Source organism: Gopherus flavomarginatus, chromosome 23 (assembly GCF_025201925.1).
Source record: "Gopherus flavomarginatus isolate rGopFla2 chromosome 23, rGopFla2.mat.asm, whole genome shotgun sequence".
Lineage (NCBI taxonomy): Eukaryota > Metazoa > Chordata > Testudines > Testudinidae > Gopherus > Gopherus flavomarginatus.
This window is the reverse complement of record NC_066639.1, coordinates 16,189,366-16,211,760: the sequence shown is the minus strand read 5'-3', so window position 1 is coordinate 16,211,760 and position 22,395 is coordinate 16,189,366. Positions and strand designations below refer to the sequence as shown.

Sequence of the window (22,395 nt, the reverse complement as noted above, 5' to 3'; positions counted from 1 at the left end):
GCAGAGGGAGGGGGCGGGGCCTGATCCTCCCCGTGGGAGGGAGGGGCTGGGAGAGGGAGCCTGTGAGGCCGCGGGGCATTGTGGGACAGGCGGCCACCCCAGGGCATTGTGGGACACAGGCGGTTGCTCCATATGCCCCAGGTCATTGTGGGACACAGGTGGTTGCCCCAGTGCATCATGGGAGACAGGCATCGCCCCATGTGCCCCAGGGCATTGTGGGACAGGCGGCCACCCCAGGGCATTGTGGGACACAGGCGGTTGCCCCAGTGCATCATGGGACACAGGCATCGCCCCATGTGCCCCAGGGCATTGTGGGACAGGCGGCCACCCCAGGGCATTGTGGGACACAGGCGGTTGCCCCAGTGCATCATGGGACACAGGCATTGCCCTATGTGCCCCAGGGCATTGTGGGACACAGGTGGTTGCCCCAGTGCATCATGGGACACAGGCATCGCCCCATGTGCCCCAGGGCATTGTGGGACAGGCGGCCACCCCAGGGCATTGTGGGACACAGGCGGTTGCTCCATATGCCCCAGGGCATTGTGGGACACAGGCGGTTGCCCCAGTGCATCATGGGACACAGGCATCGCCCCATGTGCCCCAAGGCATTGTGGGACAGGTGGCCACCCCAGGGCATTGTGGGACACAGATGATCACCCCAGGGCATTGTGGGACAGGAGGCCACCCCATGTGCCCCAGGGCATTGTGGGATACAAGTGGTTGCGCCATATGCTCCAGCGCATTGTGGGACACAGGCGGTTGCCCCAGTGCATCATGGGACACAGGCAGTTGCCCCATATGCCCCAGGGCATTGTGGGACAGGAGGCCGCCCCATGGGCCCTGGGGCATTGTGGGACAGGAGGCCGCCTGACACGATGGGTTGGGGCACAAAGCCACCTCCTGTCACGGGGGGCTGGCAGAGCCCTGAACATTTTTCTGGCAAGGCAGCCCCCCACCCCAGTGCCTCGACGCGTCCTCTAACAGCGTAACAGCAGCACATGCTGTCACGTGCGGCAGCTGAGAGGGGTGACCCGATGACTCCCTTCTGGGACCTCCCCACACCCCGTACAAAACCCAATGGCCAAGCTGCAGCCAGGCTTGGAGACGAGGGCTGCCCTGCCTCCGCTTCCCCACCTACTGCTGCGAGGACTCGGCCTTCCACGGCGGTGGACGGGATTTGTTGGAGAAAGAGGCAACGCAGCTGCTGGAAAGGGAAATCACGCCTCACTGATCTATTAGAATTCTTTCAGGGGGTCAACGAACACGTGGATAGTGCATCTAGCAAACTTGGACTTTCCGAAAGCTTTTGACAAGGTCCCTCACTAAAGGCTCTTAAGCAAAGCAAGCAGTCATGGTATAAGAGGGAAGGTCGTCTCCTGGATCAAAAACTGGATAAAAGATAGGGAACAACGGGTAGGAATAACCAGTTAGTTTTCAGAATGGAGAGCGGTAAACCGCAGGGTCCCTCAAGGATCGATACTGGGACTGTGCTGGCTGGAGTATGGAATGGCTTCTGTACGAGGAGAGATTAAAAAGACAGGACTGTTTAGCTTGGAAAAGAGGACTGCTGGGAAGGAGATGATAGAGGTCTATCAAATCATACGTGGTGTGGAGAAGGTATATTTATTTCCCCTTTCACATAACCCGAGGACCGGGGGGACACCTGCTCAGGTTAGTAAGCAGCAGCTTCAAAACCAAACCAAAGGATGTTGTGAAGGCCAAAAGGATAACAGGGTTAGAAAAAGAATTAGATATGTTCCTGGAGGATAGGTCCATCATGTTAGCCAAGATGGTCGGAGGGACAACCCCATGCTCCGGGTGGCCCCGAACCTCTGGGATTGGACAACGGCAACTTTCCAATGGCCCAGCCTCTGTTCGGTTCCTTCCCTTGGAAGCACCTGGCACCGGCCCCCGTTGGAAGAGAGGACACTGGGCTGAGCAGACTGACCCACTATGGCCATTGTGATCTACCAGTCAAACCATTTTAGAGCCGTCAACCCCTTCCATGGTAGAATCCTTTACAGAGGTTAACGAAGGGATCTTCAACCCAGCCTCTTCCCTATAGCTGGACATCCATCTCCACCTTGCTAACAGGACTCTGATCTGCCCACAATCCAGTCCCCTCCCATCATGGGTTTGTTGGGTTTTTTTGAGGGGGAGGGATTCAGCTTTTTGTCCAAATCTGTTTCTTGTCCCCATTCAGGGTGTGAATTTCCCATAGACCTTCCACACCAGTTCCCAACCCGTTCCAAAGTGAACCCCCCAAAACAATCTATTGAAATCAGACATCGGAGCTAGTTTCTCCTCACTATTGCACAGAAAGACGGAAATCACACCCCTGGTTGCGGGGCCGAGTGGCCACGTCTTTTGACCACGAAGATGAGAGAGCCGTAACGACAGCTGCTGCCACCAGCAAAATCAATGCCAGCATCATCTCAGGCGGATCTTCACCACCTGCAAGAGGATAAAGAGGGATAGAACCAGACACAGTGGAGTCTTGGATCCATAGACCCTCATTATGGCCCAAGGCTCAGAAGGAGCAATTAAGCCCCTTTAAGGTGTGAGAGAGCAATAGAACGTGGGGGAGATGACTGCCCAAGGCAGTCTGCTGCTTGGAGATTGCCTTGGCGATTGCTGCAGCCTGTAATCAGAGGAAGCCAGGAGAAGGAATTTAATACCTAGCTCTTTTCATCTGTAGATCTCCAGGTGCTTTAGAGAAGGTCAGTATCATCTCCATTTTGCAGATGGGGAAATGGAGGCACGTAAAGGGACTTGGAAGATCTGGGTGACCTTTCACGTGTCCCCGTTCAGTGCTCTATTCACTAGCCCACACTGCCTTTTGGACACTCCAGGCCTGAAAGCCAGAGCACCAGTTGCTCTTTCTGTGTTCAGGGAAGCAGAACTTTGTAGATGGTTATAAACAAGGGTACAGCTGACTCATGTCACCTCTGTCTCCTCATAGAGGCAGCCCTGCGAGGCCCAGAATATCTGCTAGCCACTGCAGCCAGTAGGAGATTCTCAGCCGAATGCCCAAAGGAGCCACTGTGACCTCAGACATGATAACTTAAGCTGCCAAAATTCACCCACCAGGCACTCCAGCCAGATCTAGGAGAGCTAGTTGAAACCTCAGAAGTGTGTTTGAGAAATCCCAATATTTATATAGGACTGGAAAGGTCTCTTGGGTCATCCAGTCCAGGCGATGGCAGCATGGTCATCAATTTATCAAGTTCCATCTGAAGTCTCGTTAGGTTCCCCCTGCTCTCCTTGTTACTTCTATTAGGAGTTATTCTAGTACACCCACTCGGATTGTTGGAAACCTTCCAACTTAAGTTTATTCATGGATTTATTAGAGGACTCGGCCAGAAGAAACCTGATGAGGTTCAACAAGGACAAGTACAGAGTCCTGCACTTAGGACGGAAGAATCCCAGGCACCACTACAGACTAGGGACCGAATAGCCAGGAAGCAGTTCTGCAGAAAAGGACCTAGGGGTTACAGTGGACGAGAAACTGGATATGAGTCAGCAGGATGCCCTTGTTGCCAAAAAGGCTAACGGCATTTGGGGCTGTATAAGTAGGGGCATTGCCAGCAGATCGAGGGATGTGATCATTCCCCTCTATTCGACATTGGTGAGGCCTCATCTGGAGCACTGTGTCCAGTTTTGGGCCCCACACTACAAGGATGTGGAAAAATTGGAGGGAGTTCAGCGGAGGGCAACAAAAATGATCAGGGGGCTGGAGCACATGGCTTATGAGGAGAGGCTGAGGGAACTGGGATTGTTTAGTCTGCAGAAGAGAAGAGTGAGGGGGGATTTGATAGCTGCCTTCAGCTACCTGAAAGGAGGTTCCAAAGAGGATGGATCTAGACTGTTCTCAGTGGTACCTGATGACAGAACAAGGAGTAATGGTCTCAAGTTGCAGTGAGGGAGGTTTAGGTTGGATATTAGGAAAAACTTTTTCACTCAAAGGGTGGTGAAGCAGTGGAATGGGTTCCCTAGGGAGGTGGTGGAATCTCCTTCCTTAGAGGTTTTTAAGGTCAGGCTTGACAAAGCCCTGGCTGGGATGATTGTGTTGGGAATTGGTCCTGCTTTGAGCAGGGGATTGGACTAGATACCTCCTGAGGTCCCTTCCAACCCTGATATTCTATGATTCTGTGATGTTTTTGTTCCATTTTGGAACAAAAATGGAGAAGTTTTAAAGTTCCCCCGCAACACACAATGTCCAACATTTTTGTACTGGATCCTTGATTTTATAACACCACCCAGCGCCAGACACAAAAAATGTTCTGTTCTACTAAGGTAGAAATGGAACGTTTTGACCTTAATTGGACCCTCCTTGTGGGCTTATGTTGGAAGATGCCGTGGAAAACACATTGTATCTTAACAGGACTTGGAGAGATGTTCTGTTGGATGACTAAAGTGAGAGCTTTCGTCACAACTGGTCACACTTTCCGATGGCCACTTTGAGGACCCCAAGTGCTGGGAGAATTCACCCTGATTCGGTCCTTAGCATTGGCCAAGATGGCCACTATCCTTGAGGTCATGACACCTGTTAACTAACCCACGCAGAGGTTGTAACTCCTTGCCTGAAAGAACCAGGCGTTATAAAGCTATGGTGGACAGGGAACAAGAGAGGGTCCTTGGGAAATGTGGAGAGGCGTGCATGCGCCCCAGGATGTGTGGGAAGACAGAGGTCCACTGCTTGGGATCATAGATTAGGGTTGGAAGAGACCTCAGGACGCCATCTAGACCCACCCCCTGCTCAAAGCAGGACCAATCCCCAACTAAATCATCCCAGCCAGGGCTTTGTCAAGCCAGGCCTTAAACACCTCTAAGGATGGAGACTCCACCACCTCCCTAGGGAACCCATTCCAGGATCACAACCCCTGCGGAGCCGCCCTGCACTTGCCCAGCTCGATGGCTGGAGGTTTCACCGTCCAGGAGTACGGGGAAGAGATTCCATGGCCTACAATGGTCTGAGATGATTTACAGAGTTTTGCAGGCACAGTGGAAACTTTCTGCATGTGAAGTTTGTAGCTGAAACGAACCGCTCCGAGGAGCTAGCAGCTTCTCCCTGGAAGCTCAAAAAAATAATAATCAGAAGGCAAGTACCCCCGCCTCCAGTCTGTCAGCACTTCAGGATTTGGGGCCCTTGACTCACACTCTTCATACAGAAGGGCTGCTTCTGGAATGCGGTGAGGCCTGGAAAGATTGTCTGCTTGGAATGCCACCACTGGGTCCCCATCTGCGTAGGAAGGGGGGGGAAATATATATACAGCAGTTGTGCCAGCATCTAGCACCTTGCTGCTGTGCTCCTCTATAGGCTCTGCTCTTCTCTGTGGGTCCTTCTCTGTGTGCTCTTCACCACTCTATAGGCTCTTCACCTCTCTATAGGCTCTTCTCCATAGATCCTTCTCTTCTCTATGGTCCTTCTGTATGGGCTTTTCTCTATAGGTTCTTCTTCTCTACAGGTTCTTCTCTATAGGCCCTTCACCTCTCTATAGGTTCTTCTCTATGTGCTCTTCACCACTCCATAGGCTCTTTTTATCTATAGGCTCTTTTCTCTATAGGTTCTTCTCTACAGGCTCTTCACCTCTCTATGGGCTCTTCTCTCTATAGCTTCTTCTCTTTTCTATGGGTTCTTCTCTTCTCTATAGGCTCTTCTCCTCTCTATGGGTTCTTCTACAGTGCCCCTCCCCCCTTAGACATATACATTCTAAGGTCACAATCTGTGGTCATGTAGGGGCCATGGGACTTCCCTGGCCTGGGGCCATGGGTTCCCGCCTGGTTGATCCCAGGAGTAGCTGAGCTCCTTCCCGCAGGCCATTAAGCAACCAGGCCCCATAGTGGACACCTGATTGTCCTCTCCTGGAGAAAGAGGGACGTGCCTTGCAGGGGCTTGTTTTGCTAGGGTTTTATTTAATAATTACACTGGTAGATTTCTAGATTCCAAGGCCAGGACAGATTGTGATCTCCCCGGACAGACCTCTTGGAAGGAGGGTCAAATGGTTAGAAGGGGGAGGGGGGCTGGGAGCCAGGACTCCTGGGTTCTCTACCCAGCTCTGGGAGGGGAGCAGGGGCTGGTGGGTTAGAGCAGGGGGGGCTGGGAGCCAGGACTCCTGGGTTCTATCCCCGGCTTCCCCAGGAGCTCCTTTTCTCAGGAGCCACTAAGCACGGTCCTCATTCTGCAGATTTGAAGTCGGCCCCCGGGCCCTGGGCACAGAACATAAGGACTGTCTCATGACCAAGACCAGGGCGCTGCCCAGACCCACCCTGCCCCGACCGAGGTAGCCAAGCCCACAGAGCGATGATTTGGACACTGTGTGTCATACTCCCTCTACTGCAACTTCCCCATGGGCGATTCCCCTACTGTCCAATGGATATTTCAGCACAGGGGAGTTGCGCTCACTCGCTCCCTAATCCTGCCCTGGGAAACTGCCATGTCACCCCATAACCTGCAGCTTCCCATCTCCCCCCTGCCCATTGCTAGCTGAGTCTGCCCCCACCCCCAATTCCCACCTGCCATTCCTGGAGGAGAGTGATTTGGACACAGACAAATATTTGTTCCCCATGGTTTTATTCTAGAGGTCGGGGCTTGCTGGGAGACAGGATCCCAGTGGATCTAGAGACCCCCCCACAGCTGGGGGGCTTGGCCCTCCCACCATCCTCATTCCCACAGCCTTGCCTGACCCCGAAACCGCCCCCCAAGAAATCGATCAGCAGAAAGGCATTTTACAGGAGCATCTATGAAGGTTTGCAGCAGAGGAGTGGGATCCCGGACTCCTGGGTTCTCTCCCCGGCTCTGGGAGGGGAGTGGGGGCTGGGGGCCACGTCACTGTCCCAGCTGCCCCCGCGCTAGCTGCTTCAGGGCATCTCCTTCGAGGTGGAAGAAGTGCCAGCCCTCAGCAGCTGTGAGGTCCACCGCACCGTGGCCCTGGTAGAAGTCGATGGCCGCTCGATTCCAGTCCAGCACCACAAACTTCATCTGGGAGCATCTGTTCTCCACGCCGATCTGAGAAGGATCAATAGTGGGGGCTGGAAGCCAGGACTCCTGGGTTCTCTCCCCGGCTCTGGGAGGGGAGTGGGGGCTGGTGGGTTAGAGCAGGGGGGCTGGGAGCCAGGACTCCTGGGTTCTCTCCCCGGCTCTGGGAGGGGAGTGGGGGCTGGTGGGTTAGAGCAGGGGGGGCTGGGAGCCAGGACTCCTGGGTTCTCTCCTCGGCTCTGGGAGGGGAGTGGGGGCTGGTGGTCAGAGCAGGGGGGTTGGGAGTCAGGACTCCTGGGTTCTCTCCTCGGCTCTGGGAGGGGAGTGGGGGCTGGTGGTCAGAGCAGGTGGGGGTTGGGAGTCAGGACTCCTGGGTTCTCTCCTCGGCTCTGGGAGGGGAGTGGGGGCTGGTGGGTTAGAGCAGGGGTGCTGGGAGCCAGGACTCCTGGGTTCTCTCCTTGGCTCTGGGAGGGGAGTGGGGCCTAGTGGTTATTGCCATTGCCTCAGTTTCCCCCATGGTATAAGTGGGAACAATGATACTCCTAGGGGGCTGCCTTGCAATCTGAGAGCAAGGAAAGGAAGGGGCCAGAAAGGGGAAAGGGACCAACATCCTGTTACCTCTGCAATTTTACTCATAAGCTTCTTGCCAATGCCTTTACCTGTGTGGGGAGAGAAATGAGTAAGTTAACAGCAGGGTCTAGTGGTTAGAGCAGGGGGGGCTGGGAGCCAGGACTCCTGGGTTCTCTCCTCGGCTCTGGGAGGAGAGTAGGGGCTGGTGGTTAGAGCAGGGGGGGCTGGGAGCCAGGACTCCTGGGTTCTGCTCCACTTTTCCGCATCCTAGCACTTCCCCTGGGGTGACTGCCTTCCAGGCATCTCAGGGGCTGTCTCTGGTGGGGACCTCAAAATTATCCCATTCTCCCCCCGTTCTCTACCTCTGAACTCAGGCATGACGTACAGGTCTTCCATGTAGATGTTCCTGCCTTTCCAGGTACTGTAGGTGAAGAAATAGAGGCCGTACCCCACGACGGTGTGTCCTGGAGTGGGGAACAAAATCCAACAGCTGCCCCCACCTCAGCCCCCCCCCAAATTCCTGGTACTCTCCCAGCCCCCCTGAACTCTCCCTCTAGCCTCCGAGAAATCCCTTCTCCACCCGGCCCCCAATTCCCCATGTCCGAGCCCCCCAAATTCCCTTCCCTGCTCTCAGCCCCCCATTCTCCATCCCCAAAGCTCCTCAGGCACCCCCAAGTCTATCCCCTGCTGTGGGGGCTGGTGGGTCAGAGCAGGGGGGGCTGGGAGCTAGGACGCTTGGGTTCTCTTCCCGGCTCTGGGAGGGGAGTGGGGGCTGGTGGTTAGAGCAGGGGGGGCTGGGAACCAGGACTCCTGGGTTGTCTCTCTGGCTCTGAGAGGGGAGTGGGGGTTGGTGGGTCAGAGCAGTGGGGGCTGGGAGCCAGGACTCCTGGGTTCTCTCCCTGGCTGTAAATGTATCATGGAAAAGTGAGATTGCGGGGGGCTGGGTTCCCCCAATCTGCCCCGGGGCTGAGCTGGGGTAGGGCTGTGCTGGCTTCGGCCTCTTGGGGTCACCCAAATTATGACTGTGATGGGATTCTGGACCCCACGGGTGTCTGGGGGGGTACCCCCTGGGGCGTTGCTGGCAGGGGAGGGTGGGCATTACCGTCTCGACTCCGGTGCTCGGGTGGGACCTCCGCCACCAGACATCTGTAGAAAGGGTTGTTGGCGAAACCGTCTTCCCGGAGCACTGGGGAAAGATATTGGGGGGCAGGGGGAAACATGAGGGGAACGGGAGGAGAGAGAACCCCATTGTCACTCGCAGGCAGGACCCCCCACCTCCCTGAACTCCCCCTCCCAAATTGGGGCACCATCAAAGCCCACTCGCTCTCCCCTCCTCCTGCCCCGGAAGAGGGGGTGCACGCCCAGGTCCCCAGGGGAGAGAGAGGTATCGGGCAGGGGGAAGGGCTCACCTTGGTCGCTGATTTCTACCTGCTCCGGGAGCTTCTCAAACTCTGCCAGCTCCTGGGGGGCAGAAAGGGAACCCCCTGGATCAGCCCCCCCCAAATCTCCCCCCAAGTCCCCTCTCCGTCCCTGCCCCATAATTCCTCTCCCAGCCCCCAAAACCCTCCTTCCAGCCTCCAAGAAATCTCTTCACCCGGTGCTCTCGTTTCTCCCCAGCCCCAATTCCCCTCCTCCTAGACCTCCCATTTCTACCCAGCCCCCCAAATTCCCTTCCCTCTGCCCAGTCCCCCATTCTGCACATGCAAAGCCCCCCCACACGCCCCCCTTTTATCCCCAGCTCCAGGAGGGGAGTGGGGGCTGGTGGGTTAGAGCAGGGAGGGCTGGGAGCCAGGACTCCTGGGTTCTCTCCCCGGCTCTGGGAGGGGAGTGGGGGCTGGTGGGTTAGAGCAGGGAGGGCTGGGAGCCAGGACTCCTGGGTTCTCTCCCCGACTCTGGGAGGGGAGTAGGGGCTGGTGGGTTAGAGCAGGGGGGGCTGGGAGCCAGGACTCCTGGGTTCTCTCCCCGGCTCTGGGAGGGGAGTGGGGGCTGGTGGGTTAGAGCAGGGAGGGCTGGGAGCCAGGACTCCTGGGTTCTCTCCCCGACTCTGGGAGGGGAGTGGAGGCTGGGGGGTTAGAGCAGTGGGGCTGGGAGCCAGGACTCCTGGGTTCTCTCCCTGGCTCTGGGGGCTGGGAGCCAGGACGCCTGGGTTCTCTCCCCGGCTCTGGGAGGGGAGTGGGGGCTGGTGGTTAGAGCAGGGGGGCTGGGAGCCAGGACTCCTGGGTTCTCTCCCCGACTCTGGGAGGGGAGTGGAGGCTGGGGGGTTAGAGCAGTGGGGCTGGGAGCCAGGACTCCTGGGTTCTCTCCCCGGCTCTGGGGGCTGGGAGCCAGGACGCCTGGGTTCTCTCCTTACCTTTATCATCCGCACGACCTCCGCGCAGTCTTCAGCCCTGCAGGGCCGGAGCACACACTCCATTCCCCGTCCTGCGCCGATCGCCTGGGTTCAAAGTCAGGGCGGGAGGGAGCAGCACCCCGCCTCTCCCTACGGCTCAGCGGGGGGGGGGAGCCGCCGACTGCAGAGAATTTATTGTATTTCCCAGCATGCACTTGGCTCTGCCCCACACCCTATGCCCCGTCCTACTTTCCATGGGGCACAATCCCCCCGTGAACGAGGCCCTACCGCCCGCTTTCAACACGGAAATAGCTAATGGAACCCAGGAGTCCTGGATCCCAGCCCCCCCATCTCTAACCCACCGGCCCCCACTCTCCTCCCAGAGCCGGGGAGAGAACCCAGGAGTCCTGGCTCCCAGCCCCCTCTTGCTCTAACCACCAGCCCCCACTCCCCTCCCAGAGCCGGGGAGAGAACCCGGGAGTCCTGGCTCCCAGCCCCCCTGCTCTGACCCACCAGCCCCCACTCCCCTCCCAGAGCCGGGGAGAGAACCCAGGAGTCCTGGCTCCCAGCCCCCCCTGCTCTAACCCGCCAGCCCCCACTCCCCTCCCAGAGCCGGGGAGAGAACCCAGGAGTCCTGGCTCCCAGCCCCCCCTGCTCTAACCCGCCAGCCCCCACTCCCCTCCCAGAGCCGGGGAGAGAACCCAGGAGTCCTGGCTCCCAGCCCCCCTGCTCTGACCCACCAGCCCCCACTCCCCTCCCAGAGCCGGGGAGAGAACCCGGGAGTCCTGGCTCCCAGCCCCCCCTGCTCTGACCCACCAGCCCCCACTCCCCTCCCAGAGCCGGGGAGAGAACCCAGGAGTCCTGGCTCCCAGCCCCCCCTGCTCTGACCCACCAGCCCCCACTCTCCTCCCAGAGCCGGGGAGAGAACGCAGGAGTCCTGGCTCCCAGCCCCCCCTGCTCTGACCCACCAGCCCCCACTCCCCTCCCAGAGCCGGGGAGAGAACCCAGGAGTCCTGGCTCCCAGCCCCCCCTGCTCTGACCCACCAGCCCCCACTCCCCTCCCAGAGCCGGGGAGAGAACCCAGGAGTCCTGGCTCCCAGCCCCCCTGCTCTGACCCACCAGCCCCCACTCCCTTCCCAGAGCCGGGGAGAGAACCCAGGAGTCCTGGCTCCCAGCCCCCCTGCTCTGACCCACCAGCCCCCACTCCCTTCCCAGAGCCGGGGAGAGAACCCAGGAGTCCTGGCTCCCAGACCCCTCTGCTCTAACCACTAGCCCCCACTCCCAGCCAGGATAGAACCCAGGAGTCCTGGCTCCCAGCCCCCCCTGCTCTAACCCACGAGCCCCCACTCCCCCACCTCCTAAAGTGGCCCTGGAGGGGTGGAAAGATACAACCCCCCCCACCCCGAGGCACAGAGTCATGCACAAGGTAGTTGACACTGTTGTTTATTGACATGGATCCCGAGCGGCACGGGGTCCCTGCCCCAAGGAGCCCCCCAGTGGCAAGTCATGCCCTGTGGCACCCTCTAGGAGGCGCTGTCTCTCGCCAGCACGTCGAGCTGCATCCGGATCTGGGCCAAATTCCAGGTGGTGGCAGGATTGAACCCACAGGATGCCTGGGTTCTCTCCCTGGCTCTGGGAGGGGAGTGGGGGCAGGGATCCAGGACTCCTGGGTTCTCTCCCTGGCTCTGGGAGGGGAGTGGGAGCAGGGAGCCAGGACTCCTGGGTTCTCTCCCTGGCTCTGGGAGGGGAGTGGGGGCTGGTGGTTAGAGCGGGAGGGTGGGGGCTGGGGGCCAGGACTCCTGGGTTCTCCCCCCCGGCTCTGGGAGGGGAGTGGGGGCTGGGGGCCAGGACTCCTGGGTTAACTCCCCAGCTGCCTCCTGGCAGCAGCTCTTATTGTGTCGCCCGCTGTGCCATCTCCTGCACGGCCTGCCCCTCGATGTGCCAGATGACCCAGTTGTCGCTCGCCGTCACATCCACAGCCCCCAATTTCTTGTACAGCGCCGTGGCCGGATGGTTCCAGTTGGCCGACATGAATCTGAACTGTTTGCCGCCGTGGTCAAGCATGAGCTGCGGGAGGGACAGAGGGGCAGAGCTGTTTTACTGACTCACTCATCAGTGTGGGACCAGCAGCGTCCTATCTGCTCCAGTGCCAGAAAGCAAGGCTTGGCACCAGAGGAGTTACCTAGGGGGTCTGGCCCCATAGACTCTGACAGAGCAATAGGCCCATTGACCCCAGATCTGGCCCACACAGACCAGGAAGGGAGAGAGAGACTGATTTTCGGAGGTAATCTCACCTTGGCCACTTGGCTCAGTAAACTGGTGCCAATTCCTTTGCCTGCGGAGAAGAACATAAATCAATACAGAACTACCAACTTTACTCTCACCCAGCGCTGAGATGCAGCCACCTCTGGGGCAGGGGGGCTGCTTACACAAGGACCTCTCGCCCGGCGCTGACATGCGGCCACCTCTGGGGTGGGGCGGCTGGTTACCCAGGGACCCCTCGCCCGGCACACATGATATGTGAGTTCAAACCCTGACCCTGTGGGTCTTGCATAAAATCACGTGCCTTAATATTGTTTCTATGAAAGGCAGGACAGTCTAGCGATAGTGTCATGTCTGGGGAGAGCACCCCCTTCTGAGCCCTCCCTGCCCCACAGAGCCCCCTAGCGTGGCCCTCTACCTCTAAACTCCGGCATGACGTACAGATCCTCCCCAAAAATGATCCGCCCTGCCCAGGTGCAGTATCTGAAGTAATGGAACTGGTACCCGACGATGGTGTGCCCTGGAGAAACCAGCGTCAAAGGCAGAGAGAAGGGCACATCAGTCAGTGAAGATTCAGCCCCATATATGGCTTGTTACACGGTCACCTCTGGGGCGGGGCGGCCGGTTACCCAGGGACCCCTCGCCCGGCGCTGAGATGCGCCCACCTTTGGGGCAGGGTGGCCGGTTACCCAGGGACCCCTCACCCGGCGCTGAGATGCAGCCACCTCTGGGTTTGTGTGACTGGTAATCCAGGGACCCCTCGCCTGGTGCTGAGATGCAGCCACCTCTGGGGTGGGGCGGCCGGTTACACAGGGACCCCTCACCTGGCGCTGAGATGCAGCCACCTCTGGGGTGGGGCGGCCGGTTACACAGGGACCCCTCAGCCACCTCTGGGGTGTGGAGTCCAACACCGCACTCTGTGCAGAACAACGCCCCCTGCTGAGCCCCTCCCCCGTCTCCCTGCGGGTACGTCAGTCTCCCATCCAGACATTGCCCAGCCCCCTTCCTGCTTAGCTCCCCCCCAAAATTCCCATGTGTCACCGTCTTTGCTCCTCTGGTCAGGGGGAACTTCGGCTACCAGGCAGCCAAACTTGGGGTCCGTCCCGAAGCCGTCTTCCCTCAGCGCTGCAGGCAGAGAGAATAAACAGAACAGGCGGGGCTGGGAGCCAGGACTCCTGGGTTCTCTCCCTGGCTCTGGGAGGGGAGTGGGGGCTGGTGGGTCAGAGCAAGGGGGGCTGGTAGCCAGGACTCCTGGGTTCTCTCCCCGGCTCTGGGAGGGGAGTGGGGGCTGGTGGGTCAGAGCAAGGGGGGCTGGGAGCCAGGACTCCTGGGTTCTCTCCCCGGCTCTGGGAGGGCAGTGGGGGCTGGTGGGTTAGAGCAGGAGGGCTGGGGGCCAGAACTCCTGGGTTCTCTCTCTGGCTTTGGGAGGGGATTGGGGGCTGGTGAGTCAGAGCAGGGGGGGCTGGGAGCCAGGACTCCTGGGTTCTCTCCCCAGCTCTGGGAGGGGAGTGAGGGCTGGTGGTTAGAGCAGGGGGAGGCTGGGAGCCAGGACTCCTGGGTTCTCTCCCCGGAGCTGGGAGGGGAGTGGGCGGGGGGTGGGTTAGAGCAGGGGGAGGGTGGAATTTGGACAAGGAGTGGGGTGAAGAAACTCAGAGCTGCCCCCCAGCACTGAAATCCAACCCTGAATATTGCTCATGGTAGAGCCCCAGTAACTTACCTTCGGGGGTAGTTTTGACCTGATCCAAAGCCTTGTGAAATGTCGCCGCTTCCTGTTAAGAGATGACAGACCCCTGTATAACCAGCCGCCCTGCCCCAGAAGTGGCTGCATCTCAGCCCCGGGCGAGGGGTCCCTGTATAACCAGCCCCCCCCAGTAGTTGCTGCATCTCATCGTCCCTTGTTAACATGCCCACAGCTTTGCTACCCTGGGAATAGGGAACTTTGCAGCTGAATCCAGGACTCCTGGTTTCTACCCTGGCTTAGGGAGGAGGCATTAGCGATCAGAGGAGGGGGAGGCTGGGAGCCAGGACTCCTGGGTTCTATCACCACCATTGCTACCACCCCTGGGCAGTTCCATTCCCTCGGGGTGCGATTACGCTTCCCTCCGCTGCTCACCCGAATCAGCCGCATGACATCCTTGAGGTCCCTCAGAGCCCAGGGTCGGACGACGTAGCTCATGGCTGCAGGCCTCTCTTCTTCTCTCTCTCCCTTCTCGCCTTTGGACTCCTGCCCTTTGGGTCAGATATCCAGGAGGAGGAGGAGGAGGAGGAGGAGTCCTGGCCCCTCCGAGAGCCCTCGGTGGCTGTGGTTCCCTATGGAGCCAGGAGGGGGTGCCAAGTAGGAGGTAACCCCACAGCTAACGCCAACCAGACAGGATCCCACCGCTGGCACCAATCAGACTCGAAGGCACATTAGCCACGGCCCCTCTCCTTCTAAGCCAGCAAGGCAGGGTAGCCATGTAAAAGGGACCAGTGTCCCCAGCTCCAGGCACTCCTGGCCTGGAGACCAGAGTGCATCCGTGGGGACAGGGTGTGACAAGAGCAGGGAACTGAGCCCTCAGGGCAAAGATGGGGGTGCCCAGGAGAAGCTGGGTGCTGTACCAGTGAGGGAGGATGGATCCAGTAAGAGAGAGAGGGAGAGGTGTATTGGGAGGGATGGATAGAGGGGTTTGTGTATGGATGGACAGATGGATAGATAGGCGAGTGGCGTGTATGGGGATGGATAGGTAGGTAGGAGGAGGGATGGATGGATGGATGGATACGTGGATGGATGGAGGGATGGACAGACAGAGGTATGTGGATTTGGATGGACAGATAGGTAGAAGTGGATAGATGGATGGATGGGTAGATGGGTGGATGGAAAGATGGATAGAGATGCCTGGGGTTCGATGGACAGATTGAAGGCTGTACGGACGGATGAACGTGTGGGTGGATGAATGGATGGATGTACGGATGGATGGGTGGATAGCTGTGTATGGGGACGGATGGATGGATGGATGGATGGATGGATAGATGGTGTGTATGGGGATGGATGGGTGGATAGCTGTGTATGGGGACGGATGGATGGATGGATGGATGGATGGATGGATAGATGGTGTGTATGGGGATGGATGGGTGGATAGCTGTGTATGGGGACGGATGGATGGATGGATGGATGGATAGATGGTGTGTATGGGGATGGATGGGTGGATGGATGGATGGATAGCTGTGAATGGGGAGGGATGGCTAGAGGGGTGTGTGTATGGATGGATGGGTAGAAAGTAGAAGTGATGGATGGATGGGTAAATAGACGTGGATGGATGGATGGATGGGAAGATAGAGATGGATGGATGGATGGGAAGATAGAGATGGACGGATGGGTTGATGGATGTATGGACGGATAGATAGAGATGGATGGATGGGAAGATAGAGATGGATGGATGGATGGATGGGAAGATAGAGATGGACGGATGGGTTGATGGATGTATGGACGGATAGATAGAGATGGATGGATGGATGGATGGGAAGATAGAGATGGACGGATGGGTTGATGGATGTATGGACGGATAGATAGAGATGGATGGGAAGATGGATGGATGGATGGGAAGATAGAGATGGATGGATGGATGGGAAGATAGAGATGGATGGATGGGTTGATGGGAAGATGGATGGATGGATGGATGGGAAGATAGAGATGGATGGATATGGATGGATATGCGCAGATGGGTTGAGGGGGTGCTCGCTGGTGCCCTGGGCTAGCTCTGCCTGGTTTCAGACTCAGCCCTGCAGCAGGTGGGCTAATGCCAGGCTGCCCGCTGGGCACATGCGTGGGCTGGCTCGGGGCCACGGCATGTGGGGGAGTCAGGGTCCTGCACCCCCCACTTCTGCGATTCACTGAGACTCTCAGCCAGCCGGTAACACAGAAAGTTTATTAGCCAACAGGAACACAGTCCAGAACCGAGCTTGTAGGTACAGAGAACAGGACCCCTCAGTCAGGTCCATATTGGGGGGCAGGGAGCTTACACCCCAGCCCTGGGGCTCCCTCCATTTCCCCAGCCAGCTCCAAACTGAAACTCTCCAGCCCCTCCTCTGCCTTTCTCTCTGTCCCGGGCCAGGAGGTCACCTGGTCTCTTTGTTCTCCAACCCCTTCAGTTGGCACCTTGCAGGGGAGTGGCCCAGGCCATCAGTGGCCAGGAGACAGGGCATTGGCCATTCTCTGTGCAGACACCTTCACACTGGCCCTCTTGGGCTCTGCACCCCTTATCCCACCACCTAGACACTTGAGAACTGCATAGGGGAAACTGAGGCACCCACACAGTATTCAGAGAGAACATTAAGAACATTCCCACTTCATCACAGGGGGGGTTCTGCTCCGGGTGGTGGTGGTGGGGGAAACGATACAGATTCCAGCTCCCTCCCATCCCTGGTCGGACTCAATCCTCTGGCAAGGGGCCCCACACATGGGCAGAGAGGGACGGGCCCCCGGGCAGGGCAGGTGGCCCCTCAGGACACCTAATCACTAAGCTGGGGGTCAGGGTCCATCTCCGCTTGGCTGAGGAGCTGCCTCTCAGGGGGCATCGTGGGAGGGGATTTGTCAGGTCAGAGATTTTTCATCCCCCCCACCCACCAGTCGCTGATCACATGCTGGGGGAAAGGGACCCATGTGGGGCAAAGATCTCACTTGACGTGGGGTGCGGCAGACTGGAAAGGAAGGTAAAAATCAACCAACATGAAAACTAGGTGGTTTAATGGTTAAGGGCTGGGAATAGAGGGGCCAGGACTCCTGGGTTCTCTCCCCGGCTCTGGGAGGGGAGTGGGGGCTGGTGGGTTAGAGCAGAGGGGCTGGGAGCCAGGACTCCTGGGTTCTCTCCCTGGCTCTGGGAGGGCAGTGAGAGGGGAGCCAGAGCTGAAGAGAGAACCCAGGAGTTCTGGCTCCCAGTCCCATACGGCTCTAACCACTAGACTCCATTCCCCTCCCAGAGCTCAGGCCCTCATCACCCCAACACCTCGCCTGGGCTGTGTGGATTGGCCAATGGTGCTCTGGATTTGGCCAGAGACAACCCAGTAACTGCTGGCTTTCCCAGGGCAGGGATTCTCTTCTTCCCCCTGCCCCATGCCCGGCTTCCCCCTCAGTCGCTCCTGCTCTAACCCACCAGCCCCCACTCCCCTCCCAGAGCCGGGGAGAGAACCCAGGAGTCCTGGCTCCCAGGCCCCCCTGCTCTAACCACCAGTCCCCACTCCCCTCCCAGAGCCGGGGAGAGAACCCAGGAGTCCTGGCTCCCAGGCCCCCCTGCTCTAACCACCAGTCCCCACTCCCCTCCCAGAGCCGGGGAGAGAACCCAGGAGTCCTGGCTCCCAGGCCCCCCTGCTCTAACCACCAGTCCCCACTCCCCTCCCAGAGCCACGGAGAGAACCCAGGAGTCCTGGCTCCCAGCCTCCCTTGTTCTAACCCCTTGTTCTCTCCTCCCAGAGCCGAGGTGAGAACCCAGGAGTCCTGGCTCCCAGCCCCCCCTGCTCTAACCACCAGTCCCCACTCCCCTCCCAGAGCCACGGAGAGAACCCAGGAGTCCTGGCTCCCAGCCCCCCTGCTCTAACCCTCCAGCTCCCACTCCCCTCCCAGAACTGGGGCGGGAACCCAGGAGTCCTGACTACAATTCCCCATATCCATTAAACCATCTGTTTTTAGGGGCCCCCAGCAAGAATCACCCTGATTTTATCAGCCAGGCCCACATCCACCACCCAGTCATTTTTGGGGGGAGTTGAGGCATTGGGAAAACCAGCTCCCCGAGTCACAATTCCCTTCTCCCAGCCCACTGAGACACCCCCCCCAGATGATCTCTCCCCTCTGGGGAACCCCCTGGCCCCCCCAACCCATCTGGGCTTTGTCCTGTCCCCCTCCTGAGGCCCCTAAATTGTGCTCTGGGCTGCCAGTCTCCGCAGGGCGTCCTCTTCTAAGTGGAAGAGGCTCCAGCCCTCCTTGGCCGTCAGGTCCTCGCCTCCCCGGCGGGCCAGGAAGTCCTTTTCCTTCGCCTTCCAGTTGGCCACGTGCATGCGGAGCTGGCCACAGCCCTTGCTCACTGCTGCCTGCAGGAAGCAGCAAAGACAGAGGGGTTAGCCTCACTGCTGGGGGGGATCTCCGCTATCAGGGGGCAGTGTGGGGAATAGGACACATGGAGGAGCAGAGAAAGGGGTTAGACTCGCTGCGGCAGGGGGAATCTCCACTACCTGAGGGCAATGCAGGGCATAGGACACATGGAGTAACAGAGAGAGGGGTTAGAGCCACTGCTGTGGGGGGAATCTCTGCTACCAGGCAGCAGTGCAGGGCATAGGATACATGGCAAGGGGTGTGCGATGGCGGGGGTCAGAGAGCTGGGTGTCTCTCACACACACTGGCTAGTCACCCCAATCCTGGCCCATAACTGAAGTGATGAAGTGCCCAGGCCTCAGCCGATCCGGGTTAGGACTGGTCAGAGAGGTGGGGGGTGGTGGTGGTGACCCCAGCAAAGAAGGGTTGGCTCCCTAGGTCAGAGTTAAGAGGTTCAGGGTGGGGTGAGGGTGTTAGAGATAAGCATTTGCCCCCTCCCCCAGTGACAAAACCTCACCTGGGCAGCCTTCTCTATCAGCCGCTTCCCGATCCGCTGGCCTGTGGGAGCAACAGAAGTGAGGCCGGACGCCTGGGTTCTCTCCCCAGCTCTGGGAGGGGAGTGGGGGCTGGTGGTTAGAGCAGGAGGGGGCTGGGAGCCAGGACTCCTGGGTTCTCTCCCCAGCTCTGGGAAGGGAGTGGGGACTGGTGGGTTAGAGCAGGGTGTGCTGGGAGCCAGGACTCCTGGGTTCTCTTCCTGGCTCTGGGAGGGGAGTAGGGGCTGGTGGGTTAGAGCAGGGGGGCTGGGAGCCAGGACTGCTGGGTTCTCTCCCCGGCTCTGTGAGGGGAGTGAGGTCTGGTGGTTGGAGCAGGGGGGCTGGGAGCCAGGACTCCTGGGTTCTCTCCCTGGCTCTGGGAGGGGAGTGGGGGCTGGTGGTTAGAGCAGGGGGGCTGGGAGCCGGGACTCCTGGGTTCTCTCCCCGGCTCTGGGAGGGGAGTGGGGGCTGGTGGGTCAGAGCAGGGGGGACTGGGAGCCAGGACTCCTGGGTTCTCTCCCCGGCTCTGGGAGGGGAGTGGGGGCTGGTGGGTCAGAGCAGGGGGGACTGGGAGCCAGGACTCCTGGGTTCTCTCCCCAGCTCTGGGAGGGGAGTGGGGGCTGGTGGTTAGAGCAGGAGGGGGCTGGGAGCCAGGACTCCTGCGTTCTCTCCCTGGCTCTGGGAGGGGAGTGGGGGCTGGTGGGTCAGAGCAGGGGGGCTGGAAGCCAGGACTCCTGGGTTCTCTCCCTGGCTCTGGGAGGGGAGTGGGGGCTGGTGGGTCAGAGCAGGGGGGCTGGGAGCCAGGACTCCTGGGTTCTCTCCCCGGCTCTGGGAGGGGAGTGGGGGCTGGTGGGTTAGAGCAGGGGGGCTGGAAGCCAGGACTCCTGGGTTCTCTCCCTGGCTCTGGGAGGGGAGTGGGGGCTGGTGGGTTAGAGAAGGGGGGGCTGGGAGCCCGGACGCCTGGGTTCTCCCCCTGGGCTCGGCCCAGCCGTACCTCTGAACTGAGGCTGGACATACAGATTGTCTATGTAGAGGTTCCTGCCCTTCCAGGCGCTGTAGGTGTAGCTGAACAGGACGTAACCCATGGCACTGCCACCTGCCGGGGGAATGACAGAGCCTTGGGCTGGGGCAGGATCTGCCATCCTCACCCCAGGACCCACCCGCCTCCAGCCACAGCAGCCGGTAGCTGTACAGGGCCCATGACACACAGAGTATCGTCGGCATCCTAGCCAGTGTGGGGTCGAAACGCACACAGCAGCAAGGGGCAGTGTCACACAAGCACGTACGGACCAGCAGGGGGCAGCGTCGCACGAGCGTGCACAGACCAGCACGGTGCGGTGGTGCACAAGTGCGCACACCAATAGTGAGCAGCCTTACACTTGTGATTACACACCAGCAGGGGGCAGCACTGCATGTGCACACGCCAGTAGGGGGCAGGGTCGCCTGAGCGTGCGCACCAGCAGGGGGCGGCATCTCGCACACACACACCAGTAGGGGGCGGCCGCACACACCAGCAGGGGGCCTCGCACACGTGCACACACCAGCAGGGGGCGTCGTCACACAAGCACACACACCAGCAGGGGGCCTCGCACACATGCACACACCAGCAGGGGGCCTCGCACACGTGCACACACCAGCAGGGGGCAGCCTCGCACATGCGCACATCCCAACAGGGGCGGCGTCGCACCAGCGCACACACCTACCCTCCTTGTTCGTTTGCCCAGGGGGCAGCTCCGCCAGGTAGCACTCGTATTGGGGTCGCGCCCCGAACCCGTCTTCTCTCAGCGCTGGGCAGGGGAAGGAGAGACACTCGTCAGGGCCCAGAGTGCCCCCCCAGGGGTGTGGGAAAGGGGGGGCACCAGAGTGGTGCACTGGGGAGGGGGCACTGCTGAATGGGAGGGAACCAGAGCCATGGGGCAAGGGGTGTGCAGAGCCATAGACCCCCACCACCGCCCCTCACAGCTCAGACCCCCTATCCCTCCCCCTCTGCCCAGGACCCCTCCCCCTCTGCCCCCCATCCCTCCCTCCACCCCCTCCCCCGAAGGCTCTTACCTTCCAGAGTGACTTTCACATCAGTGGGGGGCATCTTGTAATCAATGGCAATGTTCTGCAAGAGACAGCCCCCACCTGAGTGCCCCAGAGCTGCTGCTGCCCCCTGGTCCCAGACCCCTGCCCCTGAGGGCCAGTCCCCTGTGACCCCCATCCTGAGTCTCTCCCTGCCCCAACCTCGGGAAGCCTGGGGTTCGCTCCCCGGCTTTGGGGAGGGAGTGGGGCCTAGTGGGTAGAGCAGGGAAGGGTGGGAGCCAGGACTCCTGGGTTCTCTCCCCGGCTCTGGGAGGGGAGTGGGGGCTGGTGGTTAGAGCAGGGGGGCTGGGAGCCAGGACTCCTGGGTTCTCTCCCTGGCGCTGGGAGCGGAGTGGGGGCTGATGGGTTAGAGCAGGAGGGGCTGGGAGCCAGGACTCCTGGGTTCTCTCCCCAGCTCCGGGAGGGGAGTGGGGGCTGGTGGGTCAGAGCAGGGGGGGAGCTGGGATCCAGGACCCCTCCCCCCTTACGTTGATAAACTGCATGAGGACTTTGCAGTCCTTCACCGTGCACGCTCGGATGATGCAGTTCATGGTGCCGGCTCCTTCCTCTGCCTCTTTTCCTTCCCGACCCTTGGACTCCTGCTGCCCCTTTAAGAGCAGCTGCCGGGGCGAGGTGGGGGCGGGGCTACACAGCAAGAGGGAGGAGTTGTGTCCCACCCCTGAATCAGTTGGCTCCAGAGCCAGGAGGGGGCGCCTGGCAGGAAGGCGCCATCCCACGGCTGCCACCAAAGAGAGGGGATCCCACTGCTGACACCAAGCAACCTCTGATTGCAAAGGAGCTTGGGGCCAGAGGGACGGTGACTCCATCTCCCCGCATAGAGAGTAACAGGGGACCTGGCGGGGCGGGGGGGACAGGTCTGCAGCCACAACTGGGTTTGGGATGGAGGAAATAGGGCTGGGTTTGAGGGTGGGACTGGCCTACACCGGGGGTTATGGGGAGCGAGGAAAATGGAGCCAGGGCTCCTGGGTCATGGGCTGAGGTCTGAGAGGGGAGTAGGGTGGGATTCAGGACTCCTGGGTTCACTCCCCAGCTGTGGGAGGGGAGGGGAGGGGGGTTTAGTAGTTCAGAGGGGAGCTGAAATTCAAAACACACAAGGGCCCAAGCTGGGGATGGAACCCAGGAGTCCTGGCTCCCAGACCCCATGCTCTAACCCACCAGCCCCCACTGCCCTCCCAGAGCTGGGAAGAGAACCCAGGAGTCCAGGCTCCCAGCCCCCCTGCTCTAACCCACCAGCCCCCACTTCCCTCCCAGAGCCGGGAAGAGAACCCAGGTGTCCGGGCTCCCAGCCCCCCTGCTCTAACCACCGGACCCCACTCCCCTCCCAGAGCCGGGGAGGGAACCAGAGCCGTAATTAACTATTTTTTGCGCCCCAGGCAAGAATATAAAATTGTGCCCTCCACCTAATTTCATAGTCGTTACTTTGTGAAAAAAGGGAGGACACGTCAGTAACAGGAACAATGACCATAGAAAGTTTATTTATTGGAATCACAAGACCCGTTTGAACCGGGAAGTCTTTGGGGGGGAAAAAAAAATTGTTTGAATGACCAACAATCAGAGCGTTTGGTTCTGCTCCCAG

The 22,395-nt window shown here is 59.6% G+C and overlaps 5 protein-coding genes across 4 annotated transcripts in view; 1 reads left to right on the top strand and 4 right to left on the bottom strand.

The window, feature by feature from the left end:
- Positions 1-13,013, bottom strand: part of CD68 (CD68 molecule) — a 49,909-nt gene extending 36,896 nt beyond the window's left edge. Inside the window, exon 1 of the mRNA XM_050933316.1 lies at positions 12,986-13,013. The gene's annotated coding sequence lies outside the window, so the exon portion shown is untranslated. The remainder of the gene's footprint in view (positions 1-12,985) is intronic.
- The window catches only part of SOX15 (SRY-box transcription factor 15), a 137,819-nt gene that overhangs the window by 52,584 nt on the left and 62,840 nt on the right, over positions 1-22,395 (top strand).
- Positions 6,558-10,206, bottom strand: LOC127039588 (thialysine N-epsilon-acetyltransferase-like). Its single transcript, XM_050933357.1, has 6 exons — positions 9,900-10,206; positions 8,959-9,010; positions 8,652-8,735; positions 7,912-8,013; positions 7,598-7,638; positions 6,558-7,009 (listed from the first exon to the last, which is right to left on the bottom strand). The coding sequence occupies exons 1-6, from the start codon at positions 9,960-9,962 to the stop codon at positions 6,830-6,832; spliced, it is 522 nt and encodes a 173-aa protein (XP_050789314.1). The 5' UTR covers positions 9,963-10,206; the 3' UTR covers positions 6,558-6,829.
- Positions 11,769-14,316, bottom strand: LOC127039756 (thialysine N-epsilon-acetyltransferase-like). Its single transcript, XM_050933613.1, has 6 exons — positions 14,254-14,316; positions 13,858-13,909; positions 13,182-13,265; positions 12,559-12,660; positions 12,173-12,213; positions 11,769-11,945 (listed from the first exon to the last, which is right to left on the bottom strand). Exons 1-6 carry the CDS (start codon positions 14,314-14,316, stop codon positions 11,769-11,771), a joined length of 519 nt encoding a protein of 172 aa, XP_050789570.1.
- Positions 18,024-21,355, bottom strand: LOC127039755 (thialysine N-epsilon-acetyltransferase-like). The gene is made up of 6 exons (XM_050933612.1): positions 21,287-21,355; positions 20,787-20,841; positions 20,438-20,521; positions 19,729-19,830; positions 18,719-18,759; positions 18,024-18,200 (listed from the first exon to the last, which is right to left on the bottom strand). The coding sequence occupies exons 1-6, from the start codon at positions 21,347-21,349 to the stop codon at positions 18,024-18,026; spliced, it is 522 nt and encodes a 173-aa protein (XP_050789569.1). The 5' UTR covers positions 21,350-21,355.

Excerpts from the sequence above, each read along its gene's own strand:
- LOC127039588 (XM_050933357.1), bottom strand. The coding sequence starts at position 9,962 with ATGGAGTGTGTGCTCCGGCCCTGCAGGGCTGAAGACTGCGCGGAGGTC. Across the intron at positions 8,014-8,651 it reads CGAGCACCGGAGTCGAGACG|GACACACCGTCGTGGGGTAC; the intron begins GTAATGCCCACC and ends TCCCCACTCCAG. Across the intron at positions 7,010-7,597 it reads TTATGAGTAAAATTGCAGAG|ATCGGCGTGGAGAACAGATG; the intron begins GTAACAGGATGT and ends GATCCTTCTCAG.
- LOC127039756 (XM_050933613.1), bottom strand. The coding sequence starts at position 14,316 with ATGAGCTACGTCGTCCGACCCTGGGCTCTGAGGGACCTCAAGGATGTC. Across the intron at positions 13,266-13,857 it reads GGTCAAAACTACCCCCGAAG|CGCTGAGGGAAGACGGCTTC; the intron begins GTAAGTTACTGG and ends CTCTGCCTGCAG. Across the intron at positions 12,214-12,558 it reads CGTCATGCCGGAGTTTAGAG|GCAAAGGAATTGGCACCAGT; the intron begins GTAGAGGGCCAC and ends TCTTCTCCGCAG.
- LOC127039755 (XM_050933612.1), bottom strand. The coding sequence starts at position 21,349 with ATGAACTGCATCATCCGAGCGTGCACGGTGAAGGACTGCAAAGTCCTC. Across the intron at positions 20,842-21,286 it reads TCCTCATGCAGTTTATCAAC|AACATTGCCATTGATTACAA; the intron begins GTAAGGGGGGAG and ends TGTCTCTTGCAG. Across the intron at positions 18,201-18,718 it reads TGATAGAGAAGGCTGCCCAG|GCAGCAGTGAGCAAGGGCTG; the intron begins GTGAGGTTTTGT and ends TGCTTCCTGCAG.